This window comes from Doryrhamphus excisus, chromosome 3, assembly GCF_030265055.1.
Source record: "Doryrhamphus excisus isolate RoL2022-K1 chromosome 3, RoL_Dexc_1.0, whole genome shotgun sequence".
Lineage (NCBI taxonomy): Eukaryota > Metazoa > Chordata > Actinopteri > Syngnathiformes > Syngnathidae > Doryrhamphus > Doryrhamphus excisus.
The window spans coordinates 1,504,784-1,532,334 of record NC_080468.1 but is presented as its reverse complement, the minus strand read 5'-3'; the positions used below and the strand labels follow the sequence as shown (position 1 = coordinate 1,532,334).

At 41.5% G+C, this 27,551-nt stretch overlaps 1 protein-coding gene across 2 annotated transcripts; it reads left to right on the top strand.

The window, feature by feature from the left end:
* Positions 1–1,292: 1,292 nt before the first annotated feature.
* Positions 1,293–27,551, top strand: LOC131124968 (glial cell line-derived neurotrophic factor). 2 transcript variants are annotated; one of them, XM_058065997.1, is made up of 5 exons: positions 1,293–1,666; positions 2,217–2,541; positions 24,458–24,522; positions 25,793–26,012; positions 26,302–27,551. In XM_058065997.1, the coding sequence occupies exons 2-5, from the start codon at positions 2,394–2,396 to the stop codon at positions 26,796–26,798; spliced, it is 930 nt and encodes a 309-aa protein (XP_057921980.1). In that variant the 5' UTR covers positions 1,293–1,666; positions 2,217–2,393; the 3' UTR covers positions 26,799–27,551. The 2 variants fall into 2 exon arrangements, with proteins under 2 accessions (XP_057921980.1, XP_057921979.1); XM_058065996.1 differs by having other exon boundaries at positions 1,293–1,711.

Here is a 27,551-nt window from a genome sequence, read left to right as displayed (position 1 = left end):
GCACCTATACCCGTACAAGATCCAAATAAAGCAAAAACTAACTGATGCTGACAAGGAAAAGCGAGTAACAATGTGTGAATGCTTCTGTAATGTGCTTGAAAATGACGAAAACTTTCTTGAGAACGTCTGGTTCTCAGATGAAGCCCATTTTTTGCTTTCCGGGCACGTCAATAGCAAAAACCATGTTTTTTGGGGTTCAGAGGTTCCAGACAAAGTGCTTCAGAGGCCACTTCATTCCGTTAAACGTGCCTGTCTATGTCCACGGAATGGTGGACATTTGGAACACATCTTGGGAAAGCCATAAATTGACTAAAAATGGACAGAAATAGCTGAAACTCTGGTGAATGGTCTTCCATAAATGATTCTTCCATAATGATTCCACCCTCTGCCTGTTTGCATGTTCTCCGGGTACTCCGGTTTCCTCCCACATTCCAAAAACATGCTAGGTTAATTGGCCACTCCAAATTGTCCATAGGTATGAATGTGAGTGTGAATGGTTGTTTGTCTACATATATGTGCCCTGTGATTGGCTGGCCCCCCAGTCCAGGGTGTACCCCGCCTCTCGCCCCAAGACAGCTGGGGTAGGCTCCAGCATACCTGTGACCGTCATATATGGAAAATGAATGAAGGATACATTAGGGGGCCGCACATAACACCTAACTTGAAACCTGCAAAGCATGCTGGGTAGTCCAGCGGCAACAACAATGTTAGCTCCTCCTTGTTTGCTTCTCTGACGACGTCTTCAAACGGACAACAATGCAACAAATGCGGCAAGATTTGTGGAGAAAGGCAGGAATATATCATATAAATATAATATAAATATATATAAATATGTAAATATTTCTTAGTATGTCCACATGCTAGCTAGGTTGTGTTGTTTGGATGGTTTTTTTGTACAAGCTACAGATATTTTGGTCGACTCGCGCGTACCACAATAACAATGCAGTTTTGATGTGAAAGATTTGAAACAAGGAATTTGGAAATGGGCTGGATTGACATGCTTGGCGGGCCGGATGTAGCCCACGGGCCGCAGTTTAGCCACCCGCGGTTTAGAATAATACCGCAGGTGAGTCAAAGGAGACGTGTGCATTTCTGAGACTTTGTAATGTGTGTTGCTGTCACGTGAACGCCCCACGATGCTCCTCAGTCTCTACCTGAGCCTCCTCACTCCCTCCTCCCTCGAGGAACAAAAAGACACATGATCCATGTTTGAGAAGGAGGGGAGAGGGAGACAGCGACGCAACGAGGGAGAGAGAGAGAGAGAGAGAGAGGGGGAGAGAGAGTGAGAGAGAGTGGGAGAAATCACAGCAGCTTGAAGAGCGACGAGCGCGCTCCAGTTTCACTCCTCTGACAGGCGGAGCGGCGCGCTCTTTTTACGCACAGCCAACACTGCTGCGGGCCATTGAAGGAACACTTCACTTTGCTTCACTTTGCTTCCCTTCACTCAAGCGGAGCGACAGAGGTCCTCATCACGGGATACCAGCCCCGGAAAACCCGATTTGAAACCAATATCACCTCAGTTGTCCTCAGACGTGGACTGTCGCTGCGTAAAAGCGTTACGCACGGACTTTTCAGGAAGTTGTGTGCACGTCAAGGAAGACATGTGAGACTTTCTCCTGTTTCCTCATAAATCCATCCACGCTGATTTGGCGGCAGGACCGAACAGGTTAGTAGTGGAGCTGCGGAGGAGGGAAAACTACCTTCATCACAAGTGAGTCAGCGCAGAAGCAATTTGAGGCCAAATATTTGAATGTCTGCCTCCCTGCGTGTGTGTGTGTGTGTGTGTGTGTGTGTGTGTGTGTCCTCCACCTTGTGGCTTTATTTCTGTCAACACAAACAAACTGGAATTAGACTGAATAAAGGCCTCCCTGCGTCATGGCGTGTTGCAGGATGTTGCTAAGTTTGTTTTCAAGTCCTGTGTGCCTTTTTGCCAAAGTCCTTTCCCACTAAAGTAAAGTAGTGCAGGACACATGCATCCATTTGGGATCCATCCTTAAATGTGCATTTAAAACCGCCATGCACAGTCCGAGGACTGCGGCCTAAGACTTATACACACGAGTGCTGCAGTGTTAAGATGTTTTTGGGAAGGATCTCGCATGCTTGATGGATCATCCGACTGCTAATTACATCAAATATTTGTCCCAAACGACACTGAAATCCAAACAATACTTTGGAAATCACTCACGGATGTTTACCACTTCTGTGCTCTTGTCCAGGGGGGGGGCTGAGATTGTGCAAGTGTGGAAGGCCGAAGCAAGAGTCCTGCCACAGAGAGAAAGCCAGGAGGAGGTGCCTCCAGCCGGATGGATTCTTTATGTTTGTTCCACGCTCAGAGGAGACAGTCAGAGTCGGCTCGGAGCTCCTTCCCGCTGTGACGACAAAGCGCTAAAAAAATGACACGCCGCAGCGGATGGAGAGGGCGAATCGTGACCCAACGTGGGACCCAACGTGGGACCCAACGTGGGACCCAACGTGGGACCCAACGTGGGACGCAACGTGTCTCTCCTGACCTTTCGTGCGCGCGCCTCCGGATGACATCTGGTAAGAGAGACGGTTAACGTTTGTGTCAGCATGTTGCCATGGTGACTTCACGACAGCTTCCTGATGACCAGGAGCTGTTTTTGTGGTTTCTCGGCGCTGCTGAGAGCCGTCATTTGTCACGCCGTGTTTGCTGGGACAACATTGGCTCATGTTGGATGGCTTTTCCATCGTGTTGCTTTCACCTGCCAGCTGCTCCGCTCTCACCACGGCGGGTCAAGGTAACCTGAAGGCAGCATTTATGGGGCTGGATTTAGCCTTTATTTGGAGGCTGTGTGACATGGACAGTGAGGAGGAGGAGGAGGAGGAGGAGGAGGACGGGGAGAAAAGGCTTTGTGAAGGTTTCGGTCTCGACGTGGATTAAGAGAATACTGTGCTTGTCTCATTCATCCAGGTCATCGTATTCCTGGGGCATTGAATCCATCCCAGTCGGACTGTTCAAGTTGTCTTTGTTGGCACCGCCCCTTTTATTCTAACAGCAGTCCTGGAGTCTCAAGGACAGTTTACAATTGAATTCGTTGTAACGCCAGCACTGGAGAGTGGGATTCGCTGTCAGGAAAGGTTTCGCCAAGTCCATCCATTCCACCTATAATTCCCGAAACTTTCTATTTTTAGTTTCAACTGGTTCCTGACGGAGATGAAAAAGGTTGCGTATCACACTACCGCCACCATATTTTACTGTTGGTATGATGTTCTTTTTTTGGAAATGCGGCATAAATGCGCAAACACAATATTTTCCCAAAGGTCAAAGATGGTTTCTGGCAAAATCAAACAAGCCTTGGTTGTGGTTTTGGTCTTTTTGCCCAGTGTCTTTCTTATGGTTATGAACACCGGCCTTAACTGAGGCAAGTGAGGCCTGCAGTTCTTTGTACGTCGTTGTGGGGTCTTTTGTGACCTCTCGGATAGGTTGTTGTTGCATTCTTGGGGTCATTTTGATTGGCCGGTCACTCCAGAGATGGTTCACCACTCTTCCATGTTTTTGACATTTGTGGATAATGGCTCTCACTGTGGTTTGCTGGAGTCCCAAAACCTATTCTAGACTGATACATCTCAATTTTGTTGTGTTTTGTTATTTTATTGATCCCCCCCCCTTCTTTAACCCACAGTAAAACAAGAGTTGAAACTCAATTTTGACCTAAATTGAGTTTCAACCTCCCTAACCCACGACAAGTTCAAGTCCAACATTTAAGAAGTGGTTGTACATCTGTATAGCTTTTGAATGTCGATGAATGACGATCCAAACTCCAGACCCCACAGCGTTGAAAATTGGAACAGTTGCAGAAGCAAAAAAACAAACAAAAACATTTCAGTGGAAATGAATGGGTGTGTTACACTATCACACACACAGACGCACAGCAGACACTCTGTCCAAAACGGGTGAGGGGATCAGGCGCATACGAAGTGTCTTAATCGTGATGTGTTTTGACAGAGCCGAGCTCACTGAAGTGTGTCTTCATTCTCACATGAAACTGTTTTGATCGCCTCGGCTGTCTGAGCCGCCGGCTGCGATCCCAACATGACCCTTTCTTTTTCAAAATACAAATCCAGGCCTGGGACGTCTTTAAAGGAATCTGGCACACACCTCCGTGTCCTTTGTGGAATGTCATTGTTTGTGTTTTCCATGTCATTTGTCAGGATCGGGAGAAAAAAGGCACCTGGCTGACTCAGTTGAGTGGACGGCTTTCATAGCTGGCGACTGACTCAGTGACCCACTGACTCATACGCTCATGTGCTTGCAATGTGTCATGGCACAACACAGGCCGGGCTCGGTGGCGACGGCCGACATCCACTGTTCAATGCCGCGTTCTCCTCTTGGCCGTCACATGACAGATGTGACACATGTGGAGCAGACGTCCTCCTCCATGGGAGTGGCGGCTCACTTGGGCTTCTCACAACGCCGCCACAGCTTTCACTTCCTGCGGTCAAAGGTCGGGGGGGGTCAGCGGCCCCGCTGAGGGTCAGGTACAGCGAGCCAGCATGATCTTTGGCGATGATGTGTGGTCTGGTTTGTTTTAACTGGCGGTTGGCTTTACGAGTTAGCGGACATTTTTTGCGATTATGTGCCGTGATTATGAGCGGCCATTATTATGTGTTGTTGTTGTTCTTGTTGCGTTCACAGTCAATCAGTTCAAGGTTTATAACAAAAACGCCAAATGTGTTCCCGTTTTTCCTACTCATTTATCATCTCTTCTGTTGAGAGCCCCACTATTAGCGGGGGCTGCATTCCAACACCTACGGAAAAAAAATGCAAATAATAGATGCAACGCTGGCTGGTTTTTTTTTTATTGGCCTGCGGCACATTTCAAAAATATCATTTAACAAGAAAACTAAAAAATAGACAACAAAAATAGAGAAATCTGGAGTCATTTTACAATAAAGTCACCTAAACAAGTCATAATTTTATTAGAATATCGCTGTATAATATGCAGAAAAAGAAAAGAAAATTAATAATAATAATAATAAACATTACATAATTTAAAGTTGTATTGTTTTGAACAATATGTCATGTTATGAACAACCAAACAAAATAAATTTGTCATTTTGGGGAAATTAGATTGGAAAGAAAGTTCTCATTTTACAAGAACAAAGTCAAAATTTAAATGGATTGAAAATTTAAAAAACAGCCGTAGTTCAACGAGAATAAAGTCAAAATATTAAGAGAAAAAAATATGACGAAAAAAAAGGTTGCTTTTCCGAGGAACAATAGTGTCATTTATGTAGCATGGCATTGAAATATTAAAGGAAAATGTGTTATTTTTTTAAAGTGGTAATATTATGAGAAAAAAAACAAAATGAAGTAATTCATTTAGAAAAATTAGGCTTTGGGAAAAATGTATAATATTATGAGAATAAAGTCAAAATTTAAATGGATTGAAAATGAAAAAAACAGCCGTAGTTCAACGAGAATAAAGTCAAAATATTAAGAGAAAAAAATATGACGAAAAAAATGGTTGCTTTTCCGAGGAACAATAGTGTCATTTATGTAGCATGGCATTGAAATATTAAAGGAAAAGGGGTTATTTTTTTAAAGTGGTAATATTATGAGAAAAAAACCAAAATGAAGTAATTCATTTAGAAAAAATAGGCTTGGGAAAAATGTATAATATTATGAGAATAAAGTCCAAATATTACGGAAATAATATGAATACATTAACAGTACAGTCAATGCACTATAGTCAACTAAAAAGCAGAGAAAAAAGATTGACAGTGAAAAAGACCAAAACACGGTCGTCGCTGTTCACGTTCGGAAATACTCCAAGCGGAAGAGAAAGGTGAGCTTGACATCACATTAATATCAATAAGTATTGATAGCGTACAATGAGGGATGACAATGTGCTATATCGCTTTATCAATATTTTGTTCCACCCCTGCTTTGCTATTCCTACACCAATTTCCTTTTCAGAGACCTCCCTCTCAGGTTCCATAATCATCTCCCACTTGGAGACAGACTGAAAGAAAAGTCCAAATCAATTATTGTTGGCCCTTAATAAACGTTATTAAATGTGCTCATGCTATATATTTCTGCAGTCAGGTGCCTAAGAGACTGCAGTGGCGGGGGATTTTCTCTGGGTCCGCCCTTATAAATTTGCTGAATTTCCTTCTCGGTATTGAATGTAAAATTTATACCAGCAGTGCACCTCTGAGCCACAGGAGAGCGATTTTTGGTCCACTTGCAAATGCACGTCACCGGATCACTCAAAAGAATTGCTTCAAAAGGCAAAGCTGAGCTAGAAAAATCACGCAGTTCTTAATATTTATAGTACTCATCATATAGCGCACGCATCCAGGGACTCGGGATAATGTCAGCTAGTGCAAACATGGCCTAAACGCTGTCTGGAAATGTATTTTATGCACATGAAATATCCTGTATATGCTGGCTCGGGTTTGGGTGGTCTGTCATGAAGACAAAGCATCCAATAATAAATACACCGGAGCCTCCAAAGTTGAACACAAGCTGTTCCGTGATGTTGGTTGACTTCCAAGTTGGTTTAATTTCAAAACTCACAGGAAATAATAAAATGAATGTGTTCCAGACTCAAGCCGTCACCATCGTAAAAACCTGGCTTAACTGCAGCGTCGATGTTTTAAGTCAAATGTAACATTCTTAACCATCATAGAAGCATAAATAGAAGTTAACGACTGTATAATCAAAGTCAATCAATCTGCCCACCAAGCGTCTGGGATAAGATTCAGCAGGCCTCGGGCAGAATAAGGTAGATTGCAGCGTTTGGGTTGGAGTGAAGTTCAAGTACATCGGGATGATTCGGCGGCGCAGCAGCTGCTGCAGGGAAGGGGTCGCTGTACTGAAAGCGTCATGGTGGAAAGAGCTCAACCCATCTACGTTTCCACCCTCGCCTGTAGTCATGAGGGTCGTGACCTTAAGGAGGTGTGGGGGGGCGCCAATTGAGGTGGTCTGGACATCTAGATCGGATGCTGGGCATGCCCAGTTGGGATGCCTTGGGGTTGCAGGAGACTTGGAAGTCTGAACTTCCCGACTGAGACTGGTGCCCCCCCCCCCCCCCCCCCAAAAACCTGCCTACGGCCTTCCGTATACAGTTTTTAGCATTATTAGAGACCTCTGGACATTAAATAACACCCCTATAGTCACATTTACACTTTTGTTACACAATATATCATAGATTCCGATGTATAAGTCGCTACATAAGCTGCAGGGTTCAAAGTTTAGCGACTTATACATCGTATACAGTTTTTAGCATTATTAGAGACCTCTGGACATTAAATAACACCCCTGTAGTCACATTTACACTTTTGTTACACAATATATCATAGATTCCGATGTATAAGTCGCTACATAAGCTGCAGGGTTCAAAGTTTAGCGACTTATACATCGTATACAGTTTTTAGCATTATTAGAGACCTCTGGACATTAAATAACACCCCTATAGTCACATTTACACTTTTGTTACACAATATATCACAGATTCCGATGTATAAGTCGCTACATAAGCTGCAGGGTTCAAAGTTTAGCGACTTATACATCGTATACAGTTTTTAGCATTATTAGAGACCTCTGGACATTAAATAACACCCCTATAGTCACATTTACACTTTTGTTACACAATATATCACAGATTCCGATGTATAAGTCGCTACATAAGCTGCAGGGTTCAAAGTTTAGCGACTTATACATCGTATACAGTTTTTAGCATTATTAGAGACCTCTGGACATTAAATAACACCCCTATAGTCACATTTACACTTTTGTTACACAATATATCATAGATTCCGATGTATAAGTCGCTACATAAGCTGCAGAGTTCAAAGTTTAGCGACTTATACATTGTATACAGTTTTTAGCATTATTAGAGACCTCTGGACATTAAATAACACCCCTATAGTCACATTTACACTGTTGTTACACAATATATCATAGATTCCGATGTATAAGTCGCTACATAAGCTGCAGGGTTCAAAGTTTAGCGACTTATACATCGTATACAGTTTTTAGCATTATTAGAGACCTCTGGACATTAAGTAACACCCCTATAGTCACATTTACACTTTTGTTACACAATATATCATAGATTCCAATGTATAAGTCGTAACAAAAGTGTAAATGTAACTGTAGGGGTGTTATTTAATGTCTAGAGGTCTCTAATAATGCTAAAAACCGTATAAGGAAGGCTATAAACTTTGAACCCTGCAGCTTATGTAGCGACTTATACATCGGAATCTATGGTATATTGTGTAACAAAAGTGTAAATGTGACTATAGGGGTGTTATTTAATGTCCAGAGGTCTCTAATAATGCTAAAAACCGTACACGGAAGGCCGTAGGCAGGTTTTCCATGCTCTAATTCAGACGATATTCATTTTATAAGTCCAAAGAATTCCACTTCTGAATCTGAGTCTGCTTTACTCGCAATACTTTGATGAGCACATGGAACTAGAATGTCAAATTGCACAGCGTTTGCTTGTCCATCTGTTTTTTAGTTAGCCGGCTAATCATGGTTCATGGAGATGACAAACAGACCGGGGTGCTATTATGATCCTGGGAGTGGAGTGTTCCTTTGATGCCATGGTGACTCAAACTGTAATAACTTCCTATATTAGCCCCTTTAACCAGATGCTCACCAATATGTAAAGGAGTCAACCTCAGTCCCAGGTGCCAACCCTTGACGCAGCTCAATTGAGTTGATGAATAAATAAACAGAAATAAACTTTTATCAACTCGTATGTGAAAAGGATGGAAAACAAGGTCACGAGAACAACAAAGCTGGTGGTGGCTTAAGATGTTTCTCCTCGTCCTCCTCCAGCAGTGACAAACCTCAGAGCCACACTTTGCTAATAACGGCGATGAAATAAAATATACATCCATTAAAGTGATGGACGGCCTTTTGAGCTATAATGAGATAGCGGCATGCTCAGGGCCTGATGTGCAGTGTTACTCAGTGCAATGAGAGAGATTGATTATGCAACCTGGAGTGCCACAGGGCAACTTCAATCTGGAAGTGCTTAAAGTTCTCAGCGAGCCGCCGTGATGCCTTCAGGTCAAATTGAAGGAGGCATGATCTGACAAAAAGGAATTTGTTGGATGGATTCCTTCGGACAAATGCTTCCCATGCAGTTGTTTGGGTCTTTTCTTATGCTTTTGTCGCGCTGGACAATCTTCAAATTACCTTCTGTGTTCTACTCTGGGGTTGTTTAGTCGTTTTAGTTGTTCAAGTTCAAACAGCTTCAATAATTTCCAGCAAAGCGGTATAGTTAATCCTGTTGGACCGCTGATGAAACATGGAATGACCTGCTGCCTTTATCGCTAAATCTTTTCCTGAAAATGCTAGAGAATGTTAATGTTACGTGTGTGTGTGTGTGTGTTTTATGCATAGAAAGCTGAAATTAGCAGCTCCCGTTCATTAATCATAGCGTCTGCATGCCGCTTTGAACCATCAGGCCAGGTCATTAGAGGCAGCCTGTCTGGGGCGACACGGAAACACTTTGGCGAGTTCTGGTTCACCCAGACGCAAGACACGCTCATTATGACCGATGTGTGTGTCGCTTTCAGCTCCGTTTCGAGGAATAACAATGAGATAGGAGCACATAAAGGTCAAAGAGGGAAAGGACTTGGTGGATCACTTTCCACATCATTTTAAGAGTTTTTCTGTGTGTGTTGGGGGGGGGGCAGGATTTAAAAAGACAAAGTGATGCAGCCCAGAGCGTGTTCCCGTCTTCTCTTTGACGGCTTTAAAGCAGAGCTCCCCTTTGCAAGCACCGGAAAGAGAAAATCTCTCCTTCTGATCATCTCTCCCACACGTCCACAATGTGTTCCCATTTAAGGTGAGGATGAAGCCGAGCGCTCTCTGTGTGGCTTCCTTTTTAAAACCCAACTCAATCAGGCAGGAATTCAGGTTATTGGGGTCGGGGACATGGACGCTGGAGCTGCCTCGGTGAGAAACAAAGCCAAGGAGAGCGAGTGTGTGTCAAGTCTTCATCTCCATAGGAAAGCTGTCCCGACTCTTCCTGTCTAATTCAAGCCACCCATCCACTGTTGCATGTGTGTGTGAGTAATTAGCGCTAACTGCATATTAGCCTAACTTTCCAGTGACCCTGCAAGCTTAGTCTCATAGCAGTGGTTGCCGTGTAGGAAGTTACGGCTGATGTGGAAAATCCTACTGCAGTCATTAGAATTCCTCCTTTTTCTCTCCTCACTTGATGCTCGCACTGACTAACCCTAACCCTAACCCTAACCCTAACCCTAACCCTAACCCTAACCCTAACCTTAACCCTAACCCTAACCCTAACCCTAACCCTAACCCTAACCCTAACCCTAACCCTAACCCTAACCCTAACCCTAACCCTAACCCTAACCCTAACCCTAACCCTAACCCTAACCCTAACCCTAACCCTAACCTTAACCCTAACCCTAACCCTAACCCTAACCCTAACCCTAACCCTAACCCTAACCCTAACCCTAACCCTAACCCTAACCCTAACCTTAACCCTAACCCTAACCCTAACCCTAACCCTAACCCTAACCCTAACCCTAATCCTTCATTCATTTCACTCAAAATAACACATGTTGCTAACAAGAAGCACAATAACGCAGCGGTGTCCCAAACAAAGCATTACATTTTGTGCATCACGCACAGCGCAGCACAGAAAACGATGAGTTATTAATGTTTGGAGCGTTAATTAATACAAGATCAGATAATGAAATAGCCTAAGTCAACCAGTCACATTGAAGGCGCTATCATTTTGTAGCGCAGCCCAGATAATTTGGTAGCCAATTTGGTAAATTGGACTCCGCCAAGATGGGGATGGCGGCGCACCATGGGAGGAGTCCACATTTTCAACTTGGCGCAGTGACAATTTCATGATAAAACAACACGCCACAGGCGAGGAGAAAGCTTGGCAGCTCAGACCTGGTCTATATTCGGGGGCGCAGGCGAAGCGCAGCCTGCATAATGGTGAATGGGCTGACAAGCGCACGGTGCAGACACGTTAACGTCGGTTCAGATTACACTCGGCTGTGTCAAACCCTCTCCTGCCTTCTCTGGAGGCGTGGGTGCGCCAGACTGCGCTGCTCTTGACATTTGCAATTGCGCTGGCTACACCCTGTTGGATTGTCCCGTTGCAGCGCACCTGCCTTGTGGCACATCTACTCCACACCTGCGCCTAGTCTATGGAATTAGAGGCCATAGTCTAACTGGCAAGAGACATCAAATCCCTTTGGTGCATTTACTACGAAATAACAACATGCTAAATCCGTTCCCCTCTTCTAAACTACGACGACTACAATAAATTTCCAGGTTGGAGAGATGCTTGGCAGCAGTAGAAGGTACATACCAGCCATGATGACAGGGTGCAGCGTGGAATGTGTAGTAAAAACGGAAGGGAAGCTCTTATTCGAATATAGGGTCTGTTAGTTGAGCTGCAGCAATAAGACAATGTCAGGAACAATAAAGTTGGAATTGAACTTTATTTCCTCCATTGCGGCCTACATACAAGTTGATTCTTACTGTTTTATGCTCTTTATGGAATTCCAGCTTTCCCATTTTTCCAATGTTGTAAATGGAACTGACAAGAAACATCTTTTTTTCATTGATTGTAAAACTTGAAATAAAATCCCGGCTATCCAGACCCAGTGTAGCGTAGATTAACAGATTTACTTGATGTCCTTTTTTTCCTGGACACGTCACATGTTTGTTGCAGAAGTCATTGGAAAATGCGGTACAATATATTTACATACATTGACCCAATGATCCAATCCCACTCCTGGACACCTCCCCATGGAGGTGCATCCTGAGCAGATCCCCTAGCCCAGGGGTGGGCAAACTACGGCCCGGGGGCCACATGCGGCCCGCCAAGTGTTTGAATATGGCCCGCCTGTTTTTTTCCAAAGTATTTCATTTAAACTCAACACATAACCTGGTATCGTGGCTTGGGCCAACTTTTTGATGGTTGAGGTAGCTGCTTTATCAATTTCGTTATTTGATGTGGTCTGTTGTTTACAAAATGCTCCTGGAAAAAGTAACACAAGCACAAAAATAAAAATAAAAATAAAAATAAAAATAAAAATAAAAATAAAAATAAAAATAAAAATAAAAATAAAAATAAAAATAAAAAGAATGTTGTTAATAATAATAATATTGCTATTATTATATTCATATTGTTGTTAATAATATTAATATAATAATAGTCGTAATATTATTATTGTTATTATTATTAACAATAATATAATAATAATATAATGATAATAACATTACTATAACTAATAATAACAAATCTAATATAATAATATATATATAAAATAGTAATAATAGAGACAATAATAATAATAATAATAATAATACATTTAATTTCCAACACACTTTACATCAAATAAATGATTTCAAAGTGCACATATAGCAGATTGCATGACACTTTTACATGTAAAATATGCATAAAAATTAAATAAACTGTTGCATGTAAAATACTATATAGTCTTCCCCCCCCCCCCCCCCCCCCCCCCCCCCGTCAATTTTGTTAAATCAATGCGGCCCGCGAGTCAAAAAGTTTGCCCACCCCTGCCCTATAGCCACTTCCTCTGGCTCCTCTCATTGCAGAGGAGTAGCGGTTCTCCTCCGAGTTTCTCCCAGCTTATCTCTAAGGAAGAGCCCAGCCACCCTACGGAGAAACCTCATGCAGACGTGGACATTGTTGTTCAATTTTGCAATAATGTCAAATACACAATAATACTGTGGCGTCACAAAACAGCCATCAAGTTAGCAGCTCCAGGTTGATGGAAAGCAACTTACAGCTCCATTGGCCTCCTCGTCCATCACCACCCAACAACCATTAGACCAGGTTCTGCAGGAAGCCACTCAAGTTCATCATCAGGCACTCAATATGTTTCCCCTAATTGGGCCTTCTAATTAAGTCCAGGTTGAATTGTCTGACTTGAGGCCACGCTTGAAATGTGTTGTGTTACTCTTAAATCTGCCACTAGTTAACTACACGTATACACGAGCCAGTAATCACATCCATAATCACCACAGTGTGACATCAAAAACATCTTAAAACTGCTGTAATAAATATTTTGACCACACCACAGAGAAATATTAGTGAGCTCAGTGGTTCCCCGCCTCCGTGGAGCGTTTATCACCGTTAATGTTGGAGTTTTACGCCATGCAATTTTGAAAATCTGCTCTTCGCAAGCTGCCCTAAGTGGGCCAGATGTTTTTTTTTTCTCCCCCCAAAGTAAAACGGAATTAAGAGGAGTGCAGCAGGTGGTCAGAAACACAACTTTAAATAAATCCCGGGATGCATGAATGAGCAGCTGAAGTTAGCCATGTCCCCGTGCTGCTTCCAAGCATGGGAATAAATCTTCTAATGCTCATTTTAATGCATAGGAGGAGAGCACGGACCTCCACCAGTGCTCAGGAATAATACAGCTCAAAAACAATCTGTCCCGGGGGCTGAGGGCGACCTCTGATTTGTTGGGATTTCACAACATTCTTTCCCATAGAAAGCAATAGAATAATATCGAAACATTGGAAATAGAAGAAAACCTTTTGTAACTGTAATGGAGCTGCAGCAATTCATCGATAAATTGATGATTCATTGAACTGTTTTGGTCATGGATTCATTGTTTTAAAAATGTAAACACTATCTAATCCCATCCTCTCAAATGTGAATATATTAGACATCCATGAATGCAGATGATCACATCAAATCAAGTTTGCCTCTTTTCTGATACGTTGCGGACCAAACCATTAACTGTGTTTGGTTCATATTCATTTGGTGCTCGGGTGTCCAAAATTTTTTGCCACAAAAAAAAAAAAAAAAAATACTCAAAGGATGTGATGGCCACTTTTACATTTTTTTAACCAACGCTTGTAGATATGATTTTTATATCTAAAAGAAAAAAACAGCCTGCATATCAGTTGTTGTATTATTAATATGAAAATGTTCTCTTTACATCGCACATTTTGCTTGTTTTTTCTTTTTTTAAATAAACATGTTTAAGTATTCGAATATTATGTTTTTATACTCATAATATTTTGACTTATATTATTATAATCTTATTATTATAGTCACATAGCAAATGTTCCAAACATTGCAAATTGTTTTTTCTTCTCATAATATTAGGACTTAAAAAAAATGATTATAGTCTTTAACTTTATTGATATTCATTTTTTTCTTTTAATATTCTGACTTCATTCTCATAATATTTCATCTTTATTATTATTATTATTATTATTATTATTATTATTATTATTATTATTATTATTATTATTATTATTATTATTATTATTATTTTAAACATTCTTGAAGCAAAAGTGTAAAACGTTTCTTTTTGTTGTCGTTTTCCCATCAGTGAATCAATCATATGTTTGATTTTGCTTAGTCATCGACCGTCTAGTTCCAGTCTCTGTGCTTTTAATTTGTAGTACTTCCTTGTGTTTTCCAGGGTGTTTTTAGTGTCCTTTTCTTTTTTCACACACCTGCGAGTAATTTGGGTTCTTGGTATTTAGTTCTTGAGTTTGTCGGAGCATTGTTTACAATTGTTTGTAAATGTCCTTAACGCTCTATGGTGAATCTCTGCCACTGCATGGCAGTCATTATTATTTCAAATAAACATTTAATCTTCTCTGCGCATCCCGGGGTTGTGTCATGACATCACAAAGCCAAGACATTTGGAGTTACTGAGGTGAGAAACACTGTTGAATGAAAAAATCATAATAATAATAATAATGGCAAAACAGGAAGGTGATTCCTGCATGTCTTGTTCCTCCATCGTGTCTTTGGGAACAGTCATGTCAACAAATGAATGAAACAGAAAAAGAAACATGTTTTGTGAAACATTTTTGTGGAACAAATTCATTGGATTGACATTATTCCTTGATTTGGTTAGCATCCGTTTGTGGTTAGAATCGGACCCTAACCAAGGTTCCACTGTATTTTCCTCCGTTTATACTTACGTATGTGCAGTGATCACATGTCCAAACACTTTTGCCTGTATTGTGTATGTGACACAATTTTTGTTTTACTTACTTGACTTTAGAGGCATCTCTTTCCGACTCGCTGACAAACAAATGAGGAGCCATGAAACATAACCTCCTTTTGTTGAGACACTTCAATGGAACGGCGTCAAGTCCACTTTAGGCCCACTTTTAGCCTGTATGGTTTGTGACACATTATTCCTCACAGCTCAGCGCATTTGAACCTCCACACATGTTAACCCCGACCCCTTGCTTTCTCCGGGAGAATGAGATGTTAGTGGCTTCATAAAACCTCCAGGTGGGAGACGTGCGGAGCGGAGTGTTGGAGGTGTGGGGGGGTCACACAGGCAGATATCCTCCACTCCTCACCATCCTCCTCCAGGCTCGCCCGTGTCCACACCTCTGATTGCGCTGGGGTGTGTGTATGAGAGAAATTGGCAGAGACACAATGTGGATGTGTGTGTCCACATGTGTGTGTGCTTTGAGGTGGTGGGAGGTTCATGTCCATCTGCACGGGACCTGCTATCTGTTTCTCATTTCGGTGCAGCGCTTTGTGGTTTTCCACCAGTGACAGGCCTCCGAGTGGAAACTGGCACTAACGAGCAATTACATCCCGCCTGCCCGCTCGGGATTATGGGATTACAGTGTGACTGGCAATTTGACATTCCCATGCTTCCCTGATTTAACTTTATCTCTGCTCCCATTCAGGACCTCAATTAGCTTTTTTCGCTTCCTGCTTCCTCTGAACAATAATCTATTCTCTCTTTTGAAATATTTTTATCATCCCATTAACCCCAACACAATTATGATCAATTTTCTATTCTCCTGGTGACTATAAGGGTCAACCTGGTGCAGAGACGGTGTATTTAAATAGAAAACCTAAAGTACTGCGTAAAGGTCTGAGGCCACCATCGGCTTTGCTGTTTTAATGAGTTTGTTGAGTTTCGCCAGTCCCGTATGCAAAGCCCATTCGTGTTGCCAAAAATCCAAAGAAAAAGCAAACCGTATGCATGAGTTGGTGACGTCATGCACAACGGCAGTTCAAATTGCCAAGTTGTTGCCACTGAAAATATTAGTTACATTTCAAAACTCAAGCATTTGACCTCAGATTCCTGTGTCACTCTGGTTTTGGAATCATTTTTAAACGTTTTGAACATAGATAGTATTTTGTCCATCCGGCCATCCAGCCATGGATTTTCTATGCCGCTTATCCTCACTCTGCACAATACTGTACGAATGTAATCATTCCCAAAACATGTACGTATGTTTGGTTTCATTGGCGACTCCAAATTGTCCATAGGCATGAATGTGTGAATGGCGGCCAAAATCAGCTGGGATAGGCTGGATATAAAATGGACGGATAGGCTGTATATAAAATGGACGGATGGATGTTTCAAAGGGATAGTTTTGACATGAAATTGTATGCATCAGCAGTGTACTACAGCCACAGTAGCTTAACCCCCCAATTAGTCTTACGAGTCAGTTTCTGGTCGCAGATTTCTGATGAGGAAAGTAGTTCCGCTTATTTGCTTTGGGCCATATAAGTAAAGAGTTTAAGTAAAGACTGTTTAAGTAAAGACTGTTTAAGTAAAGACTGTTTAAGTAAAGACCGTTCAAGTAAAGACCGTTTAAGTAAAGACTGTTTAAGTAAAGACTGTTTAACTAAAGACTGTTTAAGTAAAGACCGTTCAAGTAAAGACCGTTCAAGTAAAGACTGTTTAAGTAAAGACTGTTTAAGTAAAGACTGTTTAACTAAAGACCGTTCAAGTAAAGACTGTTTAAGTAAAGACTGTTTAACTAAAGACCGTTCAAGTAAAGACTGTTTAACTAAAGACCGTTCAAGTAAAGACCGTTTAAGTAAAGACCGTTTAAGTAAAGACCTTTTAAGTAAAGACCGTTTAGGTAAAGGCCGTTTAGGTAAAGACCGTTTAGGTAAAGACCATTCATGTAAAGACTATTTAAGTAAAGACCGTTCAAGTAACGACTGCTTAAGTAAAGACCGTTCAAGTAGACTGTTTAAGTAAAGACCGTTCAAGTAAAGACCGTTCAAGTGAAGACCGTTTAAGTGAAGACCGTATAAGTAAAGACCGTATAAGTAAAGACCGTATAAGTAAAGACCATTTAGGTAAAGACCGTTTAGGTAAAGACCGTTTAAGTAAAGACCGTTTAAGTAAAGACCGTTTAGGTAAAGACCGTTTAGGTAAAGACCGTTCAAGTAAAGACCGTTCAAGTAAAGACCGTTCAAGTAAACACCGTTCAGGTAAAGACCGTTTAGGTAAAGACCGTTTAGGTAAAGACCGTTTAGTTAAAGACTGTTTAGTTAAAGACCGTTTAGTTAAAGACCGTTTAAGTAAAGACCGTTTAGTTAAAGACCGTTTAAGTAAAGACTGTTCCGGTAAAGACTGTTCCGGTACAGACCGTTCAAGTAAAGATTGTTTAAGTAAAGACCGTTCAAGTAAAGATTGTTTAAGTAAAGACCGTTTAAGTAGATTGGTTAAGTAAAGATTGTTTTAGTAAAGACCTCACAAAATGCATATCCATCCTTGTGTGCTATTACTTCCTGTACTATTACTTCCCTGACACCTGATTACGTCCCAGTCATTGCATCTTGTTTATGTATTTGTTCCACAAAAAAGAATCTGCTCTAATCAATCTCAGGAGCTGCTCTAATTTCTTTGTCGATTTGCACAACCATTGAGACAAAGCTTTTTCAAGCCGGGTTCTGCTTTCCTTTTTTCCCAGGTCACCGGTGTGCGTGAGTGACAGGAAGAAAAGCTCTGAGACGCTTGGGGAGAATGATTTTGGCTCCAACTGTTGCTTTGCCTGTATAAGTCTCGAGACCACAAACATCAGACCGCCACATCCATCTATTTTCATGACGGTCAATATTATTAAAAAGTAAATATTCCAATGTTGACTTTATGTAAATAGAAGAAAGCACACAATGCATCAACATTGACCAGACCTGGTGCACCTTAATCATTAGTCCCATTTTTAAGGGACCCCCCACCCCCACCCCCACAGTGTGTTGGGTGTCTGGTAGTGATCAGCCAGCTCTCCTGGTGTTCTGCCTCTCCCACATCTCCTCTTACACTGCAGGTGTGTTTTATTGAGCCAGCAGTGATTTACTGTACCGCAGCAATCAGGCACCATGTTAGTGACAGGTTAACCCTCCAGGTCATTTTGCATTTGTGCACGCGCACGCTGCAGAGAGCGTTATTGTATCACTAATAAAGGGTCATTATGAAAGACGTTTTTGGTGAAACATGAGATATGTTGGTGGTGTTTTTTTTTAACAAGGTGAGAGGTTTATAGAGACTGTTGCAAGCGGCCAGCTCTAAGCATGTAACAGTATACAGTAGGTACCCTCGTGCTTAATCACAAACACATTCATTTCTAGTTGACCTCTTGTTCCTTGCAAATCCAGCTGGTGTACGCATTATATATTATATATGGTTTTGTCTTATCACTAGGGATGCATGATTTTGGGAGCGGGCCTTCAAGGTGCTGTGGTGGCGATGCTGGCGTTTTGGGAGGCGGGTGAGGTTTCGTGTGTTTGCGGATTGTTAGCTAGTGGTCCCACACTATTGACGCCATGTTTGTTTACAATACGTTTACAGTATGGGTAATCTCACCTCATTTGGAGCGTTTTTTTTTTTTTTAATTACCAGTCATAAATCCTTATATCGCTCGGATATTTATCGTCACAATATTTATCATGCAGCCCTACTTAAAACCAAATGTCACTGTGGTGAAAAGTCTGCTAGCTGCTAGCTAGCTGCTGCCGATGCAGATTACAGCTAGTGACAGTGAGGCAAAGCGAGTAAACAAAGATGCAAGAATAGTCGATAGCTCAATACGGGACACATCATCTTGTTGCTTTTTGTGATCGGCTTTAAAAGTCATTTATCAGCATATGCCAATCATATGTTGTTGTTTTTTTTTTTTACAGAAATCGGCCCTAATTCCCCTTTTAATTACCAATAAAACACAAATTGTGCCAGATGTCTTCAATTTATTTCTAAATATATATAGTATTTACAGTATATCCATCCATTCATCCATCCATCCATCTATTTTCTATGCCTCTTATCCTCACTAGAGATGTGGGTATGCTGGAGCCTATCCCAGGGCACATATAGACAAACAACTCATATTAATACCATCGCCGATTAACCTATATATTACTTCACCGGGCTGCATGGAGGAGGAATGGTTAGCGCGCAGGCCACACAGCTATGAGACCCAAGTTCAATTCCACCCTCGACCATCTCTGTGTGGAGTTTGCATGTTCTCCCCGTGCATGCGTGGGTTTTCTCCGGGTACTCCGGTTTCCTCCCACATTCCAAAAACATGCTAGGTTAATTAGCCACTCCAAATTGTCCATAGGTATGAATGTGAGTGTGAATGGTTGTTTGTCTATATGTGCCCTGGGATTGGCTGGCCACCAGTCCAGGGTGGACCCCGCCTCTCGCCCCAAGACAGCTGGGATAGGCTCCAGCACCCCCGACCTTCGTGAGGATAAGCGGTAGAAAATGAATGATTGAATGAATTTCTTCACCATTCTAATTTTGACTAAGTTTGTGATTTTGACTTATATTAACAAACCGCCGTTAACAAGCTAACTTTATTCCATGTTCATGATAATAATATTAATAATACATAAAATTTATAACGCACTTTACATCACGATGATAGTAAACGGCTGGTTTGAAATGAAGCGGAGCAGAACAAACTGTGGAATATCCGTCTCATTCTTGCTTCAGGAAGACTTAGCCACTTAACTCATTTAGAACAACAACTCAATTAGCGCAGCACTGACAATGTAAATGGAATGTGGCTACAAGTGGGCTTGCAAGCTGATGGGCAAAGAAGGCACATCCGAAGTGAAAATGTCCGTCTATAAATATACATATGTCCGCTTGCACGCCATCAGCTTCCAGTGTCCCGCTCCTTTTCTTCCCGCTCTCCTCACCACCTCAACGCGTCCCTGAAAAGGCTGCAGGCGTCGGGTTGTAAACAGCTCCAGAGTACCAGGGTGAAATGAACCAGCAGAAAGGCCCCCGTAGACTCCCAGCGCAGTGATCTAAAAGAGGCTAAGCACTCCCAGCTGTGGCTTTAGGAACTATGAATGGAACTCCTCCTGAGACGACCCGCAGAGGGAGGCCTGCACGCTACTGACCCCCCAGAACCATCGCGCCTCCCGCTGCTGTCAGGTTTTAGATCAGCTCGGTCGCAGAAGGCTGAGGAGTCAGCGTGGTTTGGTTCTAGGTTGCGGCCGTGTTGTGTTTGCTGTCTGACTGTGTGAATTATGTTCACCGTGTTCCTCTCCATCCTGGTCGTTGTCCTTAGCCCACCCCTCAGTGTCGGTATGAGGACGAACACGTAGGACTGAATGAACATAAGATCAGTTTTCCATCTCATTGCCACCAGAAAAGCGATGTTTGTTTTCTAACTGTCCTTCTTTGGTGAGGAATTTGGAGTGACAGATACATAAGAAATGATGATTGGCTAAAGGGAGACTATCATTTCATGCTAAGCCAATCAGTGCCAGAGTTGAGGTGGGTGGTTAGTGTGGTTCCAAACGACACAGCGACATAACAGAACCCCATGCAACAATGGTGGAACCGTAGCGGTGGAGTTACAACTGGTGTTTTTAAGATGAACTGTAAGTACAAACTCCATTTCAACGTCATTGATGTAAATATACAAATTATTTATGATATAAAAATTATATAAAAAATGTACATTACTCAATTACTTTTTGGGGAAAGTAACCAGTACTCATTATCGTTGCACAACACTAGTGAATGTTTCAAAAAAAGCCTACTGGTCCACTTCATATCAGAGAGATCAGAGAGCGCATGAACGCCTCGGCTACGTTATTATTGTCCAGCTGCACTTCATTGCTTGTAGATAACAGAAGTGCTTTTCAGCAAGCATTTTTGATCTACAGATATGACACGTGAAAAAAAAAACTCTTTCTTGTAATGAGCGGCTGTTTGAAATGCATTTTGAATGCCAAAAAAAGGAACGTAGAGCTGCTTAATTCATCACAACATCCCATAGAAATCCCAATCCCAAATATGTCCCCCTGATTAGACACTCAGGTGATGCCATAACATTATTGCAGCATCGGCCATGATTCAGGCATTCATTTTCTACAATTTAGAGTCTAAAATTAACCTAAAAGCTTCTATTGGAGGAAACCCGAGAACCTGGAGGAAACCGACAAAATCACCCAAAACTCCCCTCAGGGATTTGACCTCTGGACCACTAAACTTGAAATCATCATTTTTAATTCATAATCCACCCACCTCACAGTTGTGGCATTTGAAGAGCCCGACTAGACAGTGTGATTATTTCTCAGAGGTGCCCAAGGTTGGCTACAATAAAAGGCTACTCCAAATGTTCTCCAAATCTAACTTGATGTAATTATGAATGCTCACTAAACAGACAATATTTGAGAGACGGCCTTTTGTGTACATAGGAAAAGTTGTACATCATTGTGTTCAGCTCATGAAAAGATTAAGATTAAGATAAGATTAAGATATGCCTTTATTCGTCCCTCAGTGGGGAAATTTGTATTGCACAGCAGCAAGAGTACAGAGTCAGATAAGCAGTACAAAATACACAATATAGAAAAATAAACAACATAAACAACCCAAGTATTAACAAAAATCAACAGTTTTACCCAGAGTTATATACAATACAGTATGTAGATAATATAAAACGAGATGAGATATATGACCAGTCTATACACCGAGATCCTGTTAGAGAGTTAATATGAGGCATTATGGAAATACTTCACATAGAACTTAGTATATTGCATTTAGTGTTGTCTGGAAGAAAAGCTCTGACCTGCTTGGGAGTTTTTTTCATGTATTTATATAGTAGATGAAAACAGGTGACAGTGAGGTGAAAATGTACTGTAATATCTATACAGTACATGAAAACAGGTGAAAACGACTTCTTCTCAAGCAGGTCAGAGCTTTATTCTTCCACACCTTAAATATACCAGCCAACCTCTTGGCTGAAAAAGTTGTACAACGTTGTACAGGTTACTGGTTTCTGTGAGTGACTGGTAGAAAAGCTCGGACCTGCTTTTCAAGTCATTTTCACCTATTTTCATGTACTGTATAGATATTACAGTACATGATAACAGGCGAAAATGGCTTCTTCACAGGCAGGTCGGAGCTTTTCTTCCAGTCACTCACAGAAACCAATCATTTTCACCTGTTTTCATGTACTGTATAAATATTACAGTACTGTATAAATATTACAGTACATGAAAACAGGTGAAAATGGCTTCTTCACAGGCAGGTCGGAGCTTTTCTTCCAGTCACTCACAGAAACCAATCATTTTCACCTGTTTTCATGTACTGTATAAATATTACAGTGCTGTATAAATATTACAGTACATGAAAACAGGTGAAAATGGCTTCTTCACAGGCAGGTCGGCGCTTTTCTTCCAGTCACTCACAGAAACCAATCATTTTCACCTGTTTTCATGTACTGTATAAATATTACAGTACTGTATAAATATGACAGTACATGAAAACAGGTGAAAATGGCTTCTTCACAGGCAGGTCGGAGCTTTTCTTCCAGTCACTCACAGAAACCAATCATTTTCACCTGTTTTCATGTACTGTATAAATATTACAGTACTGTATAAATATTACAGTACACGAAAACAGGTGAAAATGGCTTCTTCACAGGCAGGTCGGAGCTTTTCTTCCAGTCACTCACAGAAACCAATCATTTTCACCTGTTTTCATGTACTGTATAAATATTACAGTACTGTATAAATATTACAGTACATGAAAACAGGTGAAAATGGCTTCTTCACAGGCAGGTCGGAGCTTTTCTTCCAGTCACTCACAGAAACCAATCATTTTCACCTGTTTTCATGTACTGTATAAATATTACAGTACTGTATAAATATTACAGTACATGAAAACAGGTGAAAATGGCTTCTTCACAGGCAGGTCGAAGCTTTTCTTCCAGTCACTCACAGAAACCAATCATTTTCACCTGTTTTCATGTACTGTATAAATATTACAGTACTGTATAAATATTACAGTACATGAAAACAGGTGAAAATGGCTTCTTCACAGGCAGGTCGGAGCTTTTCTTCCAGTCACTCACAGAAACCAATCATTTTCACCTGTTTTCATGTACTGTATAAATATTACAGTACTGTATAAATATTACAGTACATGAAAACAGGTGAAAATGGCTTCTTCACAGGCAGGTCGGAGCTTTTCTTCCAGTCACTCACAGAAACCAATCATTTTCACCTGTTTTCATGTACTGTATAAATATTACAGTACTGTATAAATATTACAGTACATGAAAACAGGTGAAAATGGCTTCTTCACAGGCAGGTCGGAGCTTTTCTTCCAGTCACTCACAGAAACCAATCATTTTCACCTGTTTTCATGTACTGTATAAATATTACAGTACTGTATAAATATTACAGTACATGAAAACAGGTGAAAATGGCTTCTTCACAGGCAGGTCAGAGCTTTTCTTCCAGTCACTCACAGAAACCAATCATTTTCACCTGTTTTCATGTACTGTATAAATATTACAGTACTGTATAAATATTACAGTACATGAAAACAGGTGAAAATGGCTTCCTCACAAGCAGGTCAGAGCTTTTCTTCCAGTCACTCACAGAGACCAGCAACCCAAGAAGTTAGCATGATGGTAGTTTTAAGATGAATGATTCATGAAACAGAGTCATACCAGTATGATATTGTTTTCTGATATTAAAAAAGTGTTTTGGAAAAAAAGCTCTACCCTCAGAGCAGTAGTGTCAGATCCAAGACAGATCCATGAGATGGACTTTTCTTGACACTGAGCGTCACCTGATGCTCTTGACCTCCTCTAACATTTGGGAGGGGGGCAACAAAGGAACCTGCCGACCTCATGATGATTCAAGCCGGGCGGCGGGTGCTAACCTCCGCACTGCACGTACTATATATAAACATCTGCATCCGTGACACCTCTTATCACCTGTCCTGCATGTCTGTGGTTTTTTGGCCTGGGACCTCCATGAAGTGCTCTCAGCTCTGCCTCGGGAATAACTGCTGAAGAATGCTTTTGACAAGTATATCGCAGATGTTGCCTTTTGTTGCCCGACTGTTTACATGGATGTATGAAGCGACAAGCCAACACTGGCTGGAAACAAACACTGGTCCTTTTTAGCAAGGCAGCAACAAAGACGCCACCCTCAGGCACGGAGGATGTGATTTATATGACACGTCGCCTTGCTCAGGGGGGCCCGTTGGGCTGTGTTTTTTTTTTTTTTTTTTTACAGTATCAGAACCATTGTGTGGATGTTAAGACATCATATTGCCCGCATGTTGTGCTTTGAGTTTATGCTACCCTTTTTCAAAGGGAGAAGGAAAGTTGACAGAGTGAAGCCTTGTTCTCACATTCCTCCCACCCTCTTTTTCTTATTGCATCCAGGTGGGAGCCGATGGAGGAGTCGGAGGAAGGAGAGACCAGAGACGACCTTTGTGATGTCAGCTAAGGTTGGTCAGCTACAGATGCCATTTTTCAAGTGCAGTCCATCTTTGCAAATTGCCTCCCCCTTATCATTGCAATTTAGTAACTTCATTTTTGTTACACTTTTTGGGGAATCATTCACAGTCCCATATACAAACACATATTTCTTTCCCTTTTCAGACTGTGTACATATATTTATACTGTTATTCTGTATATTTTGTATTTTCATATTTTGTATTTCATATTTTGTATTCTCATTCTTTTTTAATAGATGTGTATGCACCTAATACACCAAAACAAATTCCTAGTATGTGTTTGATCATACATGGCAATAAACCTTTTCTGATTCTGATTCTGATTCTGCATTTCAAACAAGAAAAATCAATTTCAGCTAGCTAACAATGCTGCCATTGGGATACACCTATTTCAACTATAAAGCCCTCTAAAGAAATCCTCTAACAACATTGCATGGTTTGATATCCATGCGGTCATCATGCATTAACACGTACACTGATGATGTAATGTAAAAGTTGCAGTATTTTGCCATATTTTGATGATTTAAAACACCACTAAAACTTCTTTTCACGTTGCATTGATACACATACTTTTGCTAGTTCTTTCAACAACAACAGCAGCAACAACAATTACAATGTCCGCTCTCCTTGGGATGGCTGTGTCTTCCAGCACAAGGCGTGAGCTCCAGTCCACAGGTAAAAAATGCTAGAACATGCTAAACAAACGAGCGTGTTGAGAGTGAAGTATCCACTCTTCTGTCTGTGAATGACGCTGAGGCAAGCAGTCAGCGAGATGTCTTGTTAGTTAGTTACTATAAAATGCGCAGAGAAAAGAAATTCCAAAAACATTCAGTTCCCTTTTGAATGTTTTAGATCATCAAACAAAGTCAGATATCAGTCAATGTCAACACAATTGAACACCAAATGCCATTTTTAAATAAAAGTTATGATTAAGGAGAAATAAAATCCAAACCTGCATGGCCCTGTGGGGAAAAGTTAAGATTGATTGAGCTCTGTCAGTCTGGAAAAGGTTATGAAGGTATTTTGATGTCTCATCCAAGAGGTCACAAAAGACCCCACAACAATATCCAAAGAACTGCAGGCCTCACTTGCCTCAGTTACGGTCACTGTTCGTGACTCCATCCTAAGAAAGGCACTGGAAAAACATATAACATTAATAACATTAAGGTTCATCTCAATGCTCTGGGGTCTTTTTGGAAGGCGATGCCTTTGGGGGGCTTAAATGAATACCTTTGTGACTGAGCCATTCTGTGTCCTTTAGGTGCTGCTGTGGGTGCTGCTGTCAGTGCTGCCTCTGGTTGACGGAGCACGCGTGAAAGCCAACATGGGTGCCACTGGTGTGGGAGTGGATTCGGGCCATATGACTGGCCTGCTGGGAGGACAGGAGGGACTAGAACTTCCTGTAACGCTGCCAGAGTTGACGGAGGATGAGGAGCAGGAAGACGATAGTGATCCTTATTCGCCTTGGCATTCTTTTTATGGTAATGCAAGATATTTTTTTTTAATACAATGACCCGGATGAATGATTTGTTAAATTGTTATCCATGTTTAGAATTTTCAAAATGTAAAAGAGGACGTTCTTACAGCCTTGTACTATTTTCTAGAGTAATTTCCAGCTCAACTATATCCATTCAACAAATACATTTTGGGCATAACTCTACATATACCGCACAGTATTCCAAAAAAATGGAGGATACCCATCGGAATACATCGTGATTGTCCAACTCAATGCATCTCCCATTTCAAGTTGTGTTTATTTGTCAATTTCAGACCCTTTTGTTATCGATGAAGTTGATGATCATCCAAGCACTCGCTGGGCTGGCCGCATGCCACGTTCCTCAGATCCCACTGAACCGCAACTTAAAGCCTCACCTAAGAAGAAGAAGAAGAGGAAGAAGAAAGAAAGGGAAGAAGAAGCAGACGGCGCAAGTGGAGGAAAAAACAAGCAGCCAAAGCACAGCAGTCGGGACTGCCGAGTGGAAAAGCGAGAGATGAAGGTCAGGGATCTTGGACTCGGGTTTGACTCGGATGAGATCGTCCTTTTCAAGTTTTGCGTGGGTTCCTGCCAGTCCTCCAGGATGAATTACGACCTGGCGCTTAAAGCTCTGCTGAAGAACGGGTCTCTCCCACGACGCACCTCCCGCAAGGTCAGCAACCACCCTTGTTGCCGACCTGACCGCTATGAGCCAGTGTCCTTCATGGACGCTCAGACCACATGGAGGACCATACAGTCCTTATCGGCTGCCAGCTGCATGTGTATGGGCTGAAGGATGGACCATTTTGGAGGTCATTTCCTGTGTTTTGTTTTCTTGCTGCAGAGGAACAAGTCTGGGTGCAGCCAATGACTATGGGCAAAGGTCAGAGCCTAAAAGGAGGCCCTCGTGGAACCACAGTGTGGAATTATTGTTACATCCTCAAAGAGCGAACACTTTTCTACGGACGATGTGAACGTGACTGATTTGATTCAACACACAGTGTTGAGTGTCGAGAGACAGCACAAGCACCGACTCTGTGTTTATCTTTTAAAACAAGCAAACAGACTGCTAAACGTTCAATATTTACTACTCACAGTGATGCCAGCTCTTCCCAGAAGTTCAATAACAAGTAAATGGGTTCAATGTTCAAGTGAGCTCAGCCAAATGGATGCCATGCATCTTCACGTATTACTGTATAAAAGTAAAATATATTTATTTCTGATAAGTTATTTATTTATTATAGCTTCGTATGAGAGCTGTTTTATCCAACTGTGTATCGTAGATGTATATCTATTTATTGCCAAAAGTCTCATTCCGTGTTTGAGTCCGTCTGCTCCCATACTCTATGTACATACTTCATAAAGGTGCTGATTTTTTTTTTCAGCAAGGTCAAATAAAGCCTCAAAAAAAACACCAGAAACGGGGCTCGATTCTGGTTTTATTTGAGTGAAAACCACCTTGATAAAGCTTCAAAATTCACCACAAATTGACGTCCATTGGAATGACATTGTGTGCATAATAAATATTTGCTTTAACAGTACCTCA